The sequence below is a fragment of the Euprymna scolopes genome, chromosome 23 (genome assembly GCF_053919585.1).
Source record: "Euprymna scolopes isolate OS-2025 chromosome 23, ASM5391958v1, whole genome shotgun sequence".
NCBI classification, from domain to species: Eukaryota; Metazoa; Mollusca; class Cephalopoda; order Sepiida; family Sepiolidae; genus Euprymna; species Euprymna scolopes.
In genome coordinates this window covers 62,347,053-62,365,216 of record NC_136504.1, presented here as the reverse complement: position 1 = coordinate 62,365,216, position 18,164 = coordinate 62,347,053, and the positions used below count along the sequence as shown (strand labels likewise).

At 31.8% G+C, this 18,164-nt stretch overlaps 1 protein-coding gene across 1 annotated transcript in view; it reads right to left on the bottom strand.

Annotated features, from left to right (window-relative positions):
- LOC145245957 (ras-related protein Rab-8A-like) overlaps positions 1 to 18,164 on the bottom strand; it is a 128,874-nt gene that overhangs the window by 13,416 nt on the left and 97,294 nt on the right. The window contains exon 3 of the mRNA XM_080107730.1: positions 14,359 to 14,419. Coding sequence (XP_079963856.1) covers positions 14,359 to 14,419 — 61 coding nt within the window. The remainder of the gene's footprint in view (positions 1 to 14,358; positions 14,420 to 18,164) is intronic.

Here is an 18,164-nt window from a genome sequence, read left to right as displayed (position 1 = left end):
GTTCATTTTGACATTGAATAGTGTCACGGATAATACACTTCCTTGAGGGACCCCCTCCTGGTTCATGCTGTCAGAGAAAGTGGATTCAATGTGAACCCTAAATTTGCGATCAGATAAGAATCCCTTTATAAGTTGTGAGAGTCTGCCTTTTAAATCAAGATTACGCAAGTCTTATTATTGCAAAATTCTATGTAGAGTTATAAACCTTTTCTAGGTCGAAAAAGATTGCTGATAGGTGCTCATTACTGATAAATGCTTCCCTTATAGCTGTTTCCAGTCAGACTAGGTGATCGGTTGTACTTCTTTTATTACAGAATCCACATTGTAGGTTGGAGATAAAGTTGTTGGATTCAAGATACCAAACCAATCTGTCATTCTCTCCATTATTTTACACAAACAGCTGATTAATGAGATTGATCATTTTGCTGGTTCAAATCGTCTTTTCCTGGTTTTGGGATTGCTATTATTGTGGTTTGCCTCCATAAGTCCTGGAATTCACCTTCTGTCCATAAATTTTATAAGTTCTTAGTAATTTTAGTGATTCCTTAGGGAGTTGCCGCAAGAATTCGTAATGGATTTCATCTGGTCCTTTTAATAGAATCTTAATTCAGTTAATTCAAGTTTATTGTAATCTAAGTTTTCGATTTAAAATTTAGTTTGTACTGTTGAGCATTTTGTTTGTCATAAATTTTGTGTTATGGTTTTCATTGGATGAATTTTGGGAAAGGTTTCAGCTAGTAAGTCTGCTACATCCTTTTTATCAGTTACTCTGGAGTTATTTTTAAGGTGTTTAATTGGTGTTGATTGAGGTTTACCTGCAATTTTTCAAATCATCTCCCATATTGCTCTCAGTTCCAAGGAGGAATTCAATTTGCTGACAGTTTTTCTAGCATTCGTTTTAGCTGCCTTAATTACCCTACGAGCTTTAGCTTTGTTTAGCTTGTATTTAATCAGATTTGAAGTTGTCAGTTGTTTTTGGAATTTCTTTAAACCCGCTTTTGACAATTTGACAGCTTCCTGACATTTGCCATCAAACCAGGGTCTGCTGAGCCTGTTAGGTGCTGAGGTTTTAGGAATGCATTCGTTTGCTATTTCAATTAGTGTTTCTGTAAAATATTCTACCAAGTCTGTTTCAGTGCGATTCAACCTATTCCTACATTTTTCTTTGAATATTTGCCAATTTGCCTTAGTTTCCATCAGGGAGGTTTTTCATTGTTGGATTTTGGGCTTTCTATCAACATTGGAAAATGAACACTGCCACAAGTGTCATACTTTCCAGTTAAAGTTCATATATTGATGGTAAGATAAGCTTAGGTCAATAGCTGAGTTGTTTCCACCAGTCGGGTTAAAGTGTGCAAGTGCATCATCATTAAGGAAGCATGTGTCGTTTTCGTTAAACTCTTCCAACGTTTTTCCCTTTTTCATTAGTGTCTTTACATCCTCACAGGATGTTATGACTATTGAAGTCTCCTAAAAAGGTTTAGGTAATTGATCAATTTTTTCAATTCATTTTTATCCATTTCATCATTTGGTAGGATATACAGAGAACATACAGTTCTTGTTTTATGTAGAGTGTTAGTAACAGAAGTAGTTCGTTCATATTTGTTTTCAAACTGCAACAGTTTCATTGGATTATTTTTGTCCCGTGGTTGTTTACATTGGATTTTTTTTTTTAATCTACCTGCATCTCTTCAGAGGTAGAGGGTTTTTCTTTTTTGCTTTTTGTTGTTGTTGGAATTTGTGTTCAGTTGAGATTTTTTTTCTTTGTCTGGGTCTGAAAGTAGATCTCCATTTAGCTTGAGAAATTGATTTGGGTTTTTGTTCATTATTTTCGTGTCTTTAGATTTTTTTTTTTTTTTTTTTTTTTCCTGCATTGTTATCAGTTTTCATCATTTCTAATATTTAGAAACTATTTTGCGTGTATTCTTTGAGTTTGTTTCCTGGAGTGTTCTTTGTTTTATTGGTCTCTGGTTTTATTGGTTTTGTATGTTTGCGATATAAGTGTTTCAGTTGGAGGCAGATTCTTATCTTTTTTGTTTTGGTTATTTCTATTGTTTTATTTGAACCAAGGTATTTTTCTTTGAGGCTATTTTGGAATTTTGGCCATTCTTCATGGTTTAATGAGATTAGTTTATTAACTCGTTAAATTCGTTCTATACTTCACTGTGTTGATGTGGTCTGTGTCTGTTATTTCAGCATATGTTTCAACCATTTTTCTAGCTTCTAGGAAAGTTAGGTTTCTTTTATGTTTTACCTCCGTTATTTTTTCCTTTGCGTATATTTTACATATTTTGGAGTATGCAGGGTGGTTTTCTATGCAGTTTGTACATTTTAATTAATTGGTACACTGAGTGGTCTGGCTCTCTATCCCCGCACTTTCCACATTTCTTTTCCTCTGCAGGTTTCCTTGTGGTGTCCATACTTGTGGCAATTAAAACATCTTAGAGGAGTTAGTATATATTGCTCTAGTTTTATGTTTAAATGACCAATTTTAACTTTTTTGGTATTGTTTGGGAATCGAAGGTTTGTATATATGTATTTGTTGCAATCAGCTTACCATGACTTTTTATATTTATACGTATGTGGTTGATCACTCCTTGTTTTTTCAGTTCCTTTTTTGTTTCTTCTTCCGTTGCTAGAGATAACTCGTAGCTTCACATCACTCTTTTAGATATATTCAGTCTTTCATGTGGGATTTGTATTTGTGGAATTTATCGATTAAGTAAATTTTGGGTATCTTTCTGGTTTGTAACATCTATTAAGATGTTTCCATTTTTTTTTTTATTGTTTTAAGAGTGCTTCTGTTTAGTATTTTCTCTATTAGGAATGGTGATAGTTCACCAATTTTTTTTCTTTTCTAGTAATTCAATAATTAGGAATCTTGGAAAAATTTTTTTTTTTGTGGATGGTAAGCCTTTTCCATTATTTATTTTCTTGTCCTCTTAGCTGGTGAGATCAGAGACATTTGAATGGTTCCTTTTCCAGTATTTACCGCCGAAAAGGCAGTAGTTTTTATTTTGTTTTTCGATAAATAACTTATTCATTTTCATCTATCATGCTCTCTACCCACCTCTGAGTCCATCATTGGGACATGGCAAGGGGGGAAATTCATTCACAAGTTGTGTCGGGGCTACATGAAAGACTCTTTCAGTAAAATCTCCAGCACTTTCTGTTGAATAAATTATTTAAAATTAATTTGTTTAGCCAAAAGCAGAAGTGAAGAGTTTTGGTCTTCCCTTAGCCATCACTTGTCATAATATATTTGGGGATAGTGTTAAGTGGGTAGGGGATAAGTATTTTGTTAAGTTTGGGGTGGATTATATATAATGGGCTTGACATAACCAATCAATTGATCAGATCGGGCCTCTCTGACCTCCCGTAGCCAAAGTAAAGGCCAAAGTTGAGGTGCTCAAATTTGACCAAGTCCTTCAACCAGGATTCCATCCTAAGACATCACAGGTCACCACACACAGCCAACACGTGGCCCCATTGAGAGACTTTTACTCTCGGTAAGGAAGCAGTCAGCATATTCTATGCTGACAAGGCCATCCTTGGATGGGTATTCTAATATATAATTTAGAAGTTCTATTACAAAATAAGACATGATGTATATACATATTCAGTACTCAATACATGTACTGAGCTTAGTATAAAAATATACTTGTAGCAATTAAGTAAACAAAAACATCAGGTTTCATTCCTGAGAGAAATCCGGTAATTGGTAGGATTTCCCTCATGAATGAACATTCTTCTGTAACTTACAACTATATTTTCATACTAATTAAGGAATGGCGATTGGGTTAATATTAAAAAAAAAAAAAAAAATGAAGTGCTATCTTAAAGAAAAAAGATTCACATAAAAAGTTCAAACTTGAATAAGATTTTTGCTCTATTATCAAGTTGTGGTTTTGCTTATTTGTTATGTTTGAGATTGGAGTTTATTTTTTATGGGTTTATTATTAAAAGAAAAATTTAAATTGTTTTCTCACATGTCATTAATCATATTGAGAAGATTTTGTGCATTAGCTGTTGAAATGAACTTTAAACAAAATTTCACTTCTGCATTATTTTAGTTCTTTTTCGAGAGAAAGAATTTTGCATATTGTTTAGGCTAGTTTCATCTAAAGTGTTTCTATCATGATTCGTTTTAAGTTAGCACAAGAGGAGATTACATTTGTAATTTTACACTTTTTAGTTATAAACTGAAAATGGACTTTTGGCTCAATAGTACAAAAAAAAAAAAAAAATAAAAGCGATTAATTTGCTGCTAGAACCTCATTGTTATTAAACACTATCCATATTTATTTCATCTGTTTAGGGGTTATTCCATATCAAATCATCCAGAGCTTGATACCCATATCTATAGATCTGACTGTAGTTTGCACTGCAGATAGACAATATACGAACTAAGAAATCCTGAAAATTTGAGAATGTAACTCCAATCAGTTTCCAATTTGGAGTCTTTATAGTTTTGGCAAAAGTCGCATGATGCGACGCCCGGGCAACAATTTTTTGAGGTCATTTATTTGTATATTCTGATTGGAAGATCATATGGCATTAAAAATTAACTCTGGTATGTTTTTTGACCCAAGGAATCCAAAAATGGTATAAGATTTGCTTTAAAAAAAAAAAAAAAAAAATGAAGCCTTATATAGATATTAAGGACTTGAATTTTTCCACATGTGCCCAAAAAAAAGACGCGTAGTTGGCATGGTAACATTTTTGCCTATATTTTTGTACACACTATAAATTGCCTCTGAACCGAAAATTATTAAAAGTTCTTGTTTTGTTAACTCGCAATTTCTGTTGAAAGTCAGGTATATTCTCGATAATGAAAAATATTCCCACCCCTACTGGATGTGATAATCAATTTAGACATTTGTTGAACTCACCACACCTTAATTTTGGAATAAATTTTTCAGTAAGCCAGATGCAAAAAATAAAGACTCAATTCAGATATTTACAATAAAATTAGTTCTCACAAAGGTTTTCTTTATATATTTATCTCCCACATTAAATTGTGTCTCCACCAAAAATGTGGAAAAGTTCTTGTTTTGTTCATTTACATTGTTGAAAGTAAAGACTTTTTCAAAAATCTTCAAAAACTATCTACACTCATTTTTTGACAATTTTGACCCCCTCCCATATCTTTTTCTTATACAAAAAAAAAAAAAAAAAAAAAGGGAATTTTGATAAGGGTTGTTTGTTTTAGGTAGGCCCCTCTCTGAGCGAACATACTATTTCATACACAAAAACGAACTTGAACTATCTCCCTGAGAAGTACCCTAATATGAAGCAACCAGTTTCGATCTGTATGGGGTTAAGTCAGGAGAGTAGCTATTCATGCCAAATTCCATAAATTTCATCTTAAAACAGGTGTCCGTTAAAAGAAGTTGAAAATGTAAAAATAAAGATAAAATAGTTGCAGTGAAATTGTATTCAGAAAATAGTGGATTTCACAACCAAAGTCAGCAGTCAACATTTACATGCTGTTGTGGTAGTTATACTACTGAAATGCAGAAATGTTTTTTTGATACTCTTGGTCAGTTATTGTGCATGTTCTTCCAGTACATGTTGGGCTACAACACAAAGAATTTTCTTGATGAGAACAAAGCATGTATCAATCTGCAGCCAACTTAATGTCTTGTGTGGTCCATGGTTACATCACCTTCCTCTGCATTTATTTCATTTACGATACCAATGCACCAGAAAGAGTTGTAAATACAGGTTATATATTGCATTGGTGTGAGGAGTTTACCCTCACTGGACCACTTATGACCAATTTGTGATGACAATGGTATAAAATGGTGACTAGCTTCGGTTCCTGACATTGTGTCTCCGCTGGAAAACAGTGCTTCAGGCGATTTTCTCATCTCCTCCATAGTCTCCTTACTGATCGCAAAGAAATGAATGCTAGAGATCTGGCAGACAGCAAGCATAGCTTTATAATCAAGGATTCAATTTAGAGAGCATTGGAGCAACCATTTAACCACATGACATTTTACTGAACCACCAATTCCATCATAAGGGGATTTTCCACAACAGTCCTGTAGCCAGGTTTGAAGTAAATCATTCTGTTCACGTGCGATAAGGTCTTGATTAAGTGAACTGTCAGTGTCCGAGTTTGATACACGAATGCAATGTCATGAGTTTTGTCATTGGAAATAAAACAATGAAATGTGCTTTAGCTGCTGATAAGAATCTCAGTAGTAAATCGGTGCAGGATGCAATATTCCTTGCTCCAATGATAACTTTGAATTTCGTCTTGTATTAAAAACTGAAAGTTTTCTGCAGTCTCCCAGAACAAGGACCTCATTAGAACAAAGATTCTATTTCTTTTAATTCAAGTATCTGGCTTGGCATTTTGTTAGAGATGAGTGTCTAGTAAGATTATCAAAAGTGTCAATCAACAAATCTTTATATTCTGCGTATGTTAATGTTGCATGACCAGTTGTGTCCAATCGACTAAAATGAAACTTGTCATCAGAGAACATATCATACAGCTCCTCATCCAAGAATTTCTGCACTGCTTCTCTATCAGAGCAGTTTTCACAGCGATGCATCATACACTCTTTATTAAAAGAATCACAAAGTAACTTTGAAATCAAATCTTTGTAAGTGATGTTCCACTTCATGGCATCGACAAGAAGTTTTGCATTCTGATGTATGTTACAAACAAACAGAATGTGTACCTGCAGATTCAGCTAAAACACACCACTGAAATGTGCTTTAGCTGCTAATCAGAATCTCTGTAATAAATCACTACTGGGTGCAGGGTGCAATATTCCCTGCTCCAATGAATTTTGTCTTGTATTAAAAACTGTAGTTTCCCAGAACAAGGACCTCATTGGAACAAAGATTCTCTTTCTTTTGATTCAAGTATCTGCTTTGGCATTTTGTTAGATATAAGTGCCTAGTAAAATTATCAATGGTGTCAAGCAACATGATTAAAGATGAGAAGATGCCAATGAACTATCAAAATGGCAGAGGACAAAACCACCCAAAAATGCAAAACCATCAGTCAGACATTTTTTTATAGTAAATATAACTGGATCAGAGTACTGTTTATGCTATTACTCCCACAAGACAGCAAACAGGGCCTACAGAAAACTAAAGGTAAGCCAGCCTTTAACTTAAATTTCAATGGATCAATTGACCAAAGGTGACAAGTGAACAAACACCAATCATCACAGGAGAGAACGAGCTTACAATGGAAATCAACTTGAATGGAGGAACAAGTTAAACGAAATGAATAAGCAAAATACAACTACTTGGAGGTAAAAATGTTAATGATTGGTTAAAAAATAAAAATAAAATCCTATGAATAATCGAATGCAGCTCACTGTCTTGAATGCCTGTATAAAACCATCTCTTAGATAGTCATGCTCCTTTCTCCTGCAGACATGAATGTCAACAGCATTTCAACTGGTTGAGGCAGCCAACATCATTGGGAATAGTAAGCAATCTGATATTTATATATGTTATTCATATCAGTTCCACTACGCTTTGGAATAGATTTTATGCACTTACAAAACATAATCCCATCAGATTTTCTTTCCAAGAATTTCTCATATGTGGAACATATTACTATGGGATTGTTTTTTTTTGCTTTTCTGGCAACAATATAGTCATCTTTAAATTCAATGCATAAATCATCTTCCATAAGCTTTCAAATTTAGTTCATTCCATTTATTTTCATTCCATTTATTTTTTTTTTCAATCATTTAACATTCACCTGAAAATCCATCCATCTCATTAACTCTTATTCTTGAGTAGCTTTTAGCCTTAAGCTGTGACATCAGTTAAAAAAAAAAAAAAAAAAAAAAAAAAAAAGCCTCTTCCAAATGTATGCATTGCATAGTTTCATTGTAATGTTGCTTTCAAATGTTCTTTGCTTCCAGTCAATTTCTTAAAATGAAATCCACTACTTTGTTATATTTCCTATAAGGAGGACAATGATGGGCCATAAATTGATGAAGCCATTTATCAGAACATTTTACTCATGTGAGCTGATACACTCCTGAACAATGTAAGATGTCAACTTTTATCTTAGATTGAATCAATAATGAGTGCTTCAAAGATCACATGCGACAAAAATCATTTTAATAATTTTGTTGGTAATTCAATATATAATGCATGATTAAGGAGAGGCCTTAGTTATACAAATTTCATTTCTCATTAGCCTAAAATAAGTAAACAAAAAATTTGAAAAATGTATTTCTGTAAAATTCAACCATGCAGGGCACGGTGTCAAAAACTGCATTCAAGCAAATTTTAACAGAATGTTCCAGATGGCTTCCATTGCTTCCATCTCTAGAGAAATGGGGCATAGTTAATTCATACCAACTCATTTCTTTGAAGAGAGTAAAGATGTAATGGATCCAAGTACTTTTTTCACCAAACATAAACCAACATTAAAATTTTATGTTTAAAAAAAAAAGAAAAAAATTTTTTTAAGTGCAGGATAAAAAAATACTGATAACTTTAATTTTCATTTAACTATAAACAAAAATCCAAATTTTTAGGTATTATTACAAAATAGTACAGAGCAACCCCCAAATAAAACCCTATACACAGAATAGCTAATAAAATTCAGTCCTTTCTGTAATCCAACAATATTTGGTACAAATAAATTTCAAGCTATGTTTGATTTATCCAAGTTTCAGTCACAAATATACAACAGTCTTTCTTTTTCTTTTAAATTTTTATTACCATTCAGTAATATTGGAACATTTTGATCACCTTGGTACGTGATGTGATCCTGAATAATTTTCATTCACCGGACCATAACACTCCAGATTAATCTTAAAAATAATATTGAAAAGATCTGAATTGAAGCGAGCCATCACAACTAAAAATCAAGAGAGGAATTTGTTAGAGTTATCAATTTCACACATTATATCCAGGTGTGCTTAGGACTGAATGGCAACAAAATGAAAAAAGTGATCATTCATGATCAAAACTCCATAGTCAAGCATAGAGTAGAGGTTATTTTGCACCAAATGTTTGGATTGAAAAAAAAAAAAAAAAAGAAAAAAAAGTTGACATCTTACATTGTTCAGGAGTGTATCAGCTCACATGAGAAAGAAAATAAATAAAATAGCATGAGAATTTTAATTCTATGGATGGCTTTGGCGGAGGGGGGTATTTAAAGAAAGTTAAATTATCAAAATTTTTCAATTAAAATTTAAAAACTCAGATTGTTAAATCTTTGAGAACATTCAGCAATATGTTAATTGTATGATTTTTACATTATTTTTTTTAAAAGATATTTTTAGATAACAATTCGGAATACTCTGATCCCCATCTGGCATCAATTGAAATGAATGGCTCTCATTTTGGGGAGGCCTCATGTTTTGACAAGCTTCTGGGCTTGACCTTTACTCCTGATCTTAAATGAAACACATACATTAAATCCGTTGCCAAGGCTGCTAGAAAAATGGTGGGATCCTTCTATCGATCCAGTCAATATCTCACTGCTGGTGCAATTCTCTATCTATACAGGGTATCCACAAAGTCTGGCTACATAATGTAGCCAGACTTTGTGGACAGCCTGTATAAGAGCTAGGTACGTCCAAAGATGGAATACTGTTGCCACATTTCGGCAGGAGCTGCTAGAAAGGACTTATCCTGCCTTGATAGAGTTCAAAATAGACTTTGGAGCCTTGTAGGAGATGTCCTTTTCTCTTCCCTGCAACCTCTTTCACAGAAGAGATGTTGCGAGTGTCTGCTTTATCGTTATTTTCATGGCATGTGCTTGGCTGAGCTCCAATTTATGGCCCCCCCCCTTGATAAACTTTCACAAGAAACACGTCTAGCAGAAAACACTCAATAATTTCCCCCACTCTTTATCTGTGCCTAAATCTAAACAGATTCCATGAGCAAAGCTTCTTTCTTAGAACTGCACGCCTATGGAATTGTCTTCCGTTTTCCTGCTTTCCAGCTGACTACAATATAGTTGTCTTCAAGTCTAACGTAAACAAGTTTTTGATGAACCGTTCCACTTGTTAACAAATTTACTGAATTTTCATTACTAACAATTACTATATTGTTCAATTTCTACTGTACACTCTTTAACCCTTATCCTCGAGTAGCCCTTGGCCTTGATAAGTGGTGATGCCTATGTAATAAAAAAAAATTTTTTAAATGCCATTGCTCCCTACATATTTGGATTTTACTATTTCAACATTTGTTTAAATTACTGAATAATCATGCAGGCTGTTATATAAGAAACCACATGAAGCGTGATCTCAACATTCTTAGAAATTGGTGCATTTAGATTTATCATTTGAGGTTACTTGTTAATTAACATTTTCTATATTCATTCATTTTGGAAGAAAAAGATGGAAACTACCAAGACATTTTGTAGATGGATCCAGAATGGCCAGCAAAGATAGATGTGGATTAAAAAAAAAAAAAAATCCCGAAGTTCAGGTTATCCGAGTACAACCACAGTCATAATGCTGAATTAAGGAATTCAAAGAACAAGGACGCAAGACCTCAACTTCCATTTGGAAAAGTTACTAACCAAGAAAGATCTACAATAAATCCTCCAAACAGAAAACTGACAAGATATTTTCAGATCAGTATACCATGTCAAAGATGATATAATGTATTAATACATAAACTTAAATCAACAGTTTTAATGATGAATTGATAAACCTAGGCCTATTTTCTATCATTCTTATATTTGACCTTAAAAGTTATGTTTATCTTGATAGTATGAACAGAAATACTTATGCTTTTATATGAAAATATAAAACTAGATAGACAAAGAAATGCAAGACAATAGTAAAATACAGAAACTTAAAACAATGGACGTATGGCTTAATGGTTAAGAGCATTGGTTAACAATCAGAAGTGACAGTCTTCTGGAGGTAGAAGGTTCAATCCTTGTTGGAGATGATAATTAAGAATAAATAATATAAGTTAACACACCAGTCATGGCTGACAAAATGAGAATAATTTACTTGTGAGCTAAGTTTAAAGTTCCATACAGGTGATGCACATGAAAAAGATTGGAGGTTACATTATCTAAAAATGTGAATATAACAATCAAATTGAGAATAAGTTTAATAATTCTAATAGAAAAAAACAAAAAAAAATTAAATGAAAAAATTCTTGTCTGAAATCTCACTTTATAATAAATTCTTAAAGTTTGCAATGAATGAGAAGTGGTTTAATTTGAAAGGAGAATTCAATGGATATTTTTAAAGGTCTGCTGGGGTGATATCCTAACAGTGGAGAAAGGGTTAAAATTGTCTAACTTACACATCTTTACCTTAAATTCAAATTAAAAAGCAACATGGGTAGAGCAATAATTTAAAATTTTTGCATAATATTTTATCACTTTCTTATACAGTTTTCTTTCAGTACAATAGGAAAACATTTCCAGGATTTTTCAAAATTCAAACCAGCTCAACTTTTTAAAAGAAATATTGCAAAATTGTTTGGCATTAAAAAGTTTAACATTATCAAATCTATTTAATATATATATATATATATATATATATATATATATATTAAATAGATATATATATATACACATATATATATATACATATATATATATATATATATATATATATAAATGGCATGCTTGAGGAAAAAAGCCATTGTCCAAGCAATTCAGTGAAAACATTCTCAAAGAGGTTTCCCTTACAATAAAACTTTGAAAAATAATTTGGAGTGTGAACTATGCACCAAATTTGAACTGGTTACCATTAAAGTAATTAATCTAACAAGAGTTTAGAGAAGTTTATTAGTTGCCGAGACATTCTGAGCCAGTAGGCTGAAGTCATCTTACAAAACTATTGTGACTAACCAAAACCTGCTTTTATGAAAAAAAAAAATAAATATTTGTCACTCATTTTAAATAGTTAGACACATCAAGTTGGTATCGTGAGAGCTAACCAATAACAATCCCAACTAAATAACATGTTGGTTCACTTTTGTTAAATAAAAATAAGCTATTAAATTTTAAATACTCACGAATTTCATATAACAGGCAAAAATGAAGCATACATTACAAATCATACTGACAAAAAAAAAAAGAAAAAAAAAGAAAAGAAAAAAAAAAGTACTATATTTATTTAATGCACTAAAACAGAAATGAATCTCATTACCAGCCAGTGCAAAAACAGTCCAAAACTGTTTGCCCTAAGTGAGCCCCATCCAATTTTATCTTTGATTTTGTTCTAGTGAATCACACCATTTGGCTTACTGTTGACTGACAGCCACTATAACAGTCCATCAGTTTCATCTCATCCATCCTACAGTTTACTAAGCTCTTCAACTTACTGCAAATTTTATCATACATGCTTGCAATTGCTTGTTTCTAACCAATCAACACATTAGACACCAGCCATGCACAGTTCAATTATGAGCAAGCTTACAACCAATTTCTACTGGCCAGTGACTTCCTAAAAGAGCAGGGGTAGTAGCACACTGTCATTGAACAGATTGACCTCCATGTTCAAGCAATAGTTTTGTTTCAGACTACTTGCATGATGGAGCTGTAGCAGACATAGACAGCAGTCCTCTTGCACACCAACAATCAGTTCCTGGCCAAAGTAGGCAATTGTAGACATGCTCAATCGGGCATAGGATGGCAGTGATGGTATTGTGCTCTAACTTAGCTAGACAGTAGTTTCACTGCATGTCTATTATAGAGGAGTCCGATCAGTATAACATCAGCAAAGAGGATGCTTTAGCTAGCGTCAGTTCATCTTGGTGGCAATCTCAATAGTCTTAGAGTATCTGCAGCAAGTAGTTTTATTTTTTAACAGCCTCAATTCTACTTGATAATATTAAAGGTTTTTGTTAGAAAAAAAAAAAAAAAAATTACAAAAATAAATTTAAAAAAAAAAAAAATTTACTTTCAGATGATTTGCAGACATGATTTCCAGAATCTTCTCAATTTGGAAAATTAACATCTAATAATCAAAATCAAATGAGAAAGATTAAAAGTTATTTAATCATTTCTGAAATAATTTTAGAAATTAGATTAATAGTATTTTAAATTTTGGAACATTAATATTTTTTAAAAAGCTATTTTATTTATGGCATTGTAAAAAGGAACTTTAAGTTCATAGAAACATTTAAAATTCAAACATTTTTTGACCAGTATTAAACAAAAAACGAGATTCAAAATTTAATTGTTTTTTATACAAACCATTAAATAAGTGGAAGGGTCTGTATTTTTAATGATATGGAAATTTTTTTTTAGAAAATTTAAGTCATTCTTCAAAATTGGAGTAATTCTAACTTTCAAATCAAGGTTTAGCCATCACAATCTACTTTAAGCAACCATCTTTAAGGGTTTTTTACCAAATATTACTCAAAATCAAAAAGTGAAAAAAAATATTTTTAAACTGAACATACTTTTCATATAAATACTGTTTACAAAATTGAAGGTTTGTACACAAAAAAATGTCATAGAAAAAAAAATGTTCATAACTTTAAAACAATATCTACATATTTTAATAACTTTAAGATCTTAAAATTGTTTACAAATTGAAGGAATAAAGATGGAAAGAGGTGTCTCTTGATAGCAACAAAATGCTTGCCAATGGAACTTCGTTATGTGGTATATTTTTCTCTTATTACATCGTATTCAATGCAATGTGTTTGCCACAAGATTCTTATCAGATTTTCTTCAACAATACCATATTCAATACCGATCTCTAGAAGCTAAGATCATGGAGTGACAATTCTAAAATGCCTTGTCAGCTACCATTTATGAATGACAAAACATGCTGTTCACACTTGTACTCTTGTTCCAGTGCATACTTGTTTTTTTCTACACACTAGGCAAAGACTTGTCCTTTTATGATGGCAAAGTCCATACTATTTCTGCTACAAACGTAAACCAGAAGTGTCAGAGTACAAACATTTTTCATGACATTGATTCAAATATAAAAATTAGAGTTAGCAAAAAAGAAACATTTCTTTCCTACAAGATATGCAAAGTCAGAAAATCATTTGTTGTGCCTTTGCAAAAATCTTGTCATTTAAACTTTGTGGTCCACATAGTCATGTGGAAATTTAGTTCTTTGAATAGACAAAAAAATCTACAAAAAATGTTCACAATTCATCAAATTTCTCTAAGTTATTTGCAGAAACTCCCTTAGCAACCTTTAGTTTGTGATTAGGACAAAGACCTCAAACTACTGCCAAATATTACTGCTGTTCAATTAGAAACAAGTCCTTTAACCAAGCAGATTATTTCACTCAACCAAACTGAGCTAGAAAAAAGTTTTAATCCAAGAATAAAAAATTCTGAAAACTTAGAGGCAATATTTTAAACACATTTTACATCAGAATAACTTCTAAAAATTTTCAAAGAGGTATATTTACCATTGCTCCTCGATAATATGCTGTCGTAATAGTCCTGAATCTTTCTTGACCAGCTGTGTCCCTATAAAAAAAAAACATTCTTTGATCAATTTGGTGGTGGTTAGCGTGCATTTAAAAGTTTGACAATTAGAAATTTACAAACTTATGCTTTTATTTTCATATCTAATAAAAAAAATAAAAAAATCTTTAGAAGTGTATTCTGGAAAATATTAACCTGAAATTATATATGAAAAAAAACATTCAACATTTTGTCTTAATGATTGAATTGAAGAAATTCTTATTGGAAGTCTTTTAATAAAGATGAAACATTGATGAACATAACTTTTTTTTCATCACGGAATATCATTTCTATAATTTTATGTTCATAACAAGTTAGCACATTCCATTAAAATATTTGTAAAACAGGCACAGAGATGCAACATAGAGATGGTATAGGGGTTGAAGCTTAGTCGACAAAGTGGGACTGATTAGATTGAAAACTCCTTTTTGGAACCTATTCAAGAGGGAGAGGTTAGTGGAAGATGTGGCAACAATATTCCATACATGGGCGAATGGTAGCCTTGTAGAGGTACAGGATACTCTCAGGTGTGAGTAGTCTTCTAGCTGGATAGAGGGAACCCACCTTCTTTGCAGCAGCTTTCATAATGTCCTCACTGTATTTGTTCCAGTTCATATTGCCCGCAAATGTTAGACCAAGGAGTTTGAAGAAAGAATTCTCAGGTAGAGTGTTGTCATGGCAGTTGGAGAGGTGTCTTGTAATTGTTAAAGGAGAGCAACGTAATCTTAATAGCATTAAATGTTACCATTCATTTGCAGCTTCATTCTACTAGCAATACACACGGACGAGAAAACGCTTTGGATAATTACGGATTTCAAGGGGGTTCTGCTAAAATCATATTTTAAAAACTAAAGCACCTTAAGTCCTCAAAATACCGTTGTGTTCGAAAATGAATACTTTCAAATAAATGAATAATAATGTACATTATATATTTTAAGAGTTTTAAGCAAATAAAGTGATAAAAATGTCATAAAACTGCCTAATTTGTAAATGTTCGTACCGTGTTTCTCTTAAGAATTTCGTCAAGAAATTTGGAAATTAACTAGAAGAGATATCACTTTTAATAGATTCGGTTGTCCGAAATTCTTTTGACAGCTAATTTTTTTTTGTTGCGTTAAAAAAATAAAAATAAATAAAATAAAAAAACTCAACATGACGAGTTTGGAAAATTTTGAAAAAAAAATTTCTTTGGACACCCACTTTAAATAAACCTTTTTACATTTATCCGTTAAAAATAAAAATGTAACCGGCTTTCTCTTGTGGTACAGAGTAATTTAAAATCATGATACCTGGAAAAAAATCGTTCTATTTTTAAAAAGTATCTAAAAACGATTTGTAGAAGCAGCAGCAGCTACTATCCCTGATATTAATTACTTTACTGTAAACAAACTTTTGTTTTGTTTATTCCAGAACGAATTAAAAATAAAAAAAAAATAAAAATGAAAATATGAATATAAAAAAAAATGTTCTTACATATTTAGTTGGAGACTATGTTATCAGAACATAATTAGCTTAACTAGAGCTATTCGATTATCAGAATATATAATTTTAAAGCAATGCGGCATTATTTTTGGTCAAATTTTAAAAATATAGTTGAAAAACATAAATATGTAACGTGTGCACTCTTATCCATTACATTAGTTTTTAACGGCGAATTAAACAGCGTTTTGCTTTAAAAAAAAAAAAAAAAAAAAAAAAAAAAAAAAATGTGAAATAAGGTTGTTTTTTTTTGTTTTTTTTTGCTTCACTTGTGAGCAGTACCACCCCACCCCCAATATATTTTTTCATCTTTTTACAATTTTTTTCAGCGGATTATAATCGAATGTACACTAACCTACCCAATTATATATAAAAAAAAATACAAAATCAATATTTAAATATTTGTAGGAGGTGTTCAGTTTCTAGTTAAGTTCCTATTTACTTGCCTCCCCACGAGGACAGTTAGACACAAGGTCAGTTAATGTGAGAAAAATCCAGCTTCCCAAAAAGGGTCAATCTGGATAGAAAAACATGACTGTCTCAGTCATGAAGGATTTCTCCTTCACTGACAGAGGACAGAAAAGGCGAAGTGTAGCATCAGAATACTACACTGTGATCTTGGCTCGAAGTCCAGTAGAGAAATAAGAAAAACGTCTTAAACTGGAAAGTTCAACGAAATAATGTCACTCGGACAAGAAATGTAATTAAAAATAAAAACCAAATTTATCAAAAATTTGTGAAGGATTTGTTAGCTTTAGCAAATGTTTTTTGATATTTAAATAAGTGAGCAAAAATACTTAAGTTTTACAAACGTCACGTTTTCTGTTAGTGACATCACTTGTTTTAAAGGAAATTTATTTTTGTCTATTTGTTGTAATTCTTGTTAAGTTTCACACCCCTTAAGAATTACAACAAACAAACATAAGTTTCATATTTAAAAGTAATTTGATGTCCAAAATCTAAGGCATAACATTCTCCAAAGCCAATAATTATGACCCACTAACCATAAATATGGGGGGCAAACGCCTTCTTAAAAGCAAAAAACTCCCTTAATCCTACCTCTAACCATAGGTGTGGCAAGACTCCTCTTAAAACCTTCTCTAGCCCTAACAATAACGCTAAGTCTAAATGGCAAGCTCCTCACCAAACAAAGTTCTTTGGTAAGCTACATATAAGTGTCTCCTTCCTTAAAGAAAAGTGCACCATTTATCAACCATAAAAAAAATAAATTAGTTAGATGTCCTAAAACGCTAGAATGGTCTCGAAATGGTGATTTATTTTACATTAAATTTATGTGAAACTGACCCCCACTCTAAATTCTACAATTGTTTTTGTTGTCTTTTCTATCAAGTTTTCAGGGTATTTCCACAATTTTACTTAGCTAAAGTCAGAGTGGCAACCTTCCCACCCTCTCATAATTGCACAAAGACCCTCTTAAAACCACACAATCGTCTTTATTAAAAAAAAAAAAAAAAAAAAAAAAAAAAAAAAAAAAAAAAAAAAAAGGCGCACAGGATTTATCTTCGATAGAAAAAAAAAATGGTTAACTGCCCTATAACACTAAAATGGCTGAAAATGGGGAATCGTTTTTACATTAAATTCTAAAACACTTGTTTATCTTTCCTTAAAGTTTAAGGTATTCACACGTAATTGCCTACAAAGGTAAAATCGCATATTTTGGAGAGGTGGTCAGATGGGGTGGGGGGTTAATCAACAAGAAATATTGCAAGATATTCATTTTTCAACAGTCCTAGATTTCGATTTCCATTATTTGTACATATAATGCATTACAATTCAGTTTTGAGTTCTTTAACTTCTTTTCTTTTAATGGATACATGCCATTTTTAAGGAATTGCAGCATATTTATGTGCATTTACTGCAGATTATTTGGAAACCATTAATTTTTGGAGATTTTCAGTAGCATATTCTAATTCCTAACACAAATTCACTTATATGGTAAATTTCATTGCTTAATCTTCTGTTTTAACAAAAATATAGCATTTTTATTGAAAAAGTAATGTAAAAAAAAAAAATGTGACGAAACACATATGGTCTTAAAGAGGAAAAATATCCAAACGTGTGAGGCACAAAAATAGTCATAACGTCCTTAATTTTAATTGGATTTTAAAAAATTTAAAAAGATTCTTTCTTAGCTCATCAACCTCTTTCTAAAGATACCAATATTGAAATATTTTAAGCTATTTCAATTTTTTCATGTGTATTGCTAATTTTACTACGGTCTGGAGGTCATTTTCTAATGTTTTTGTCA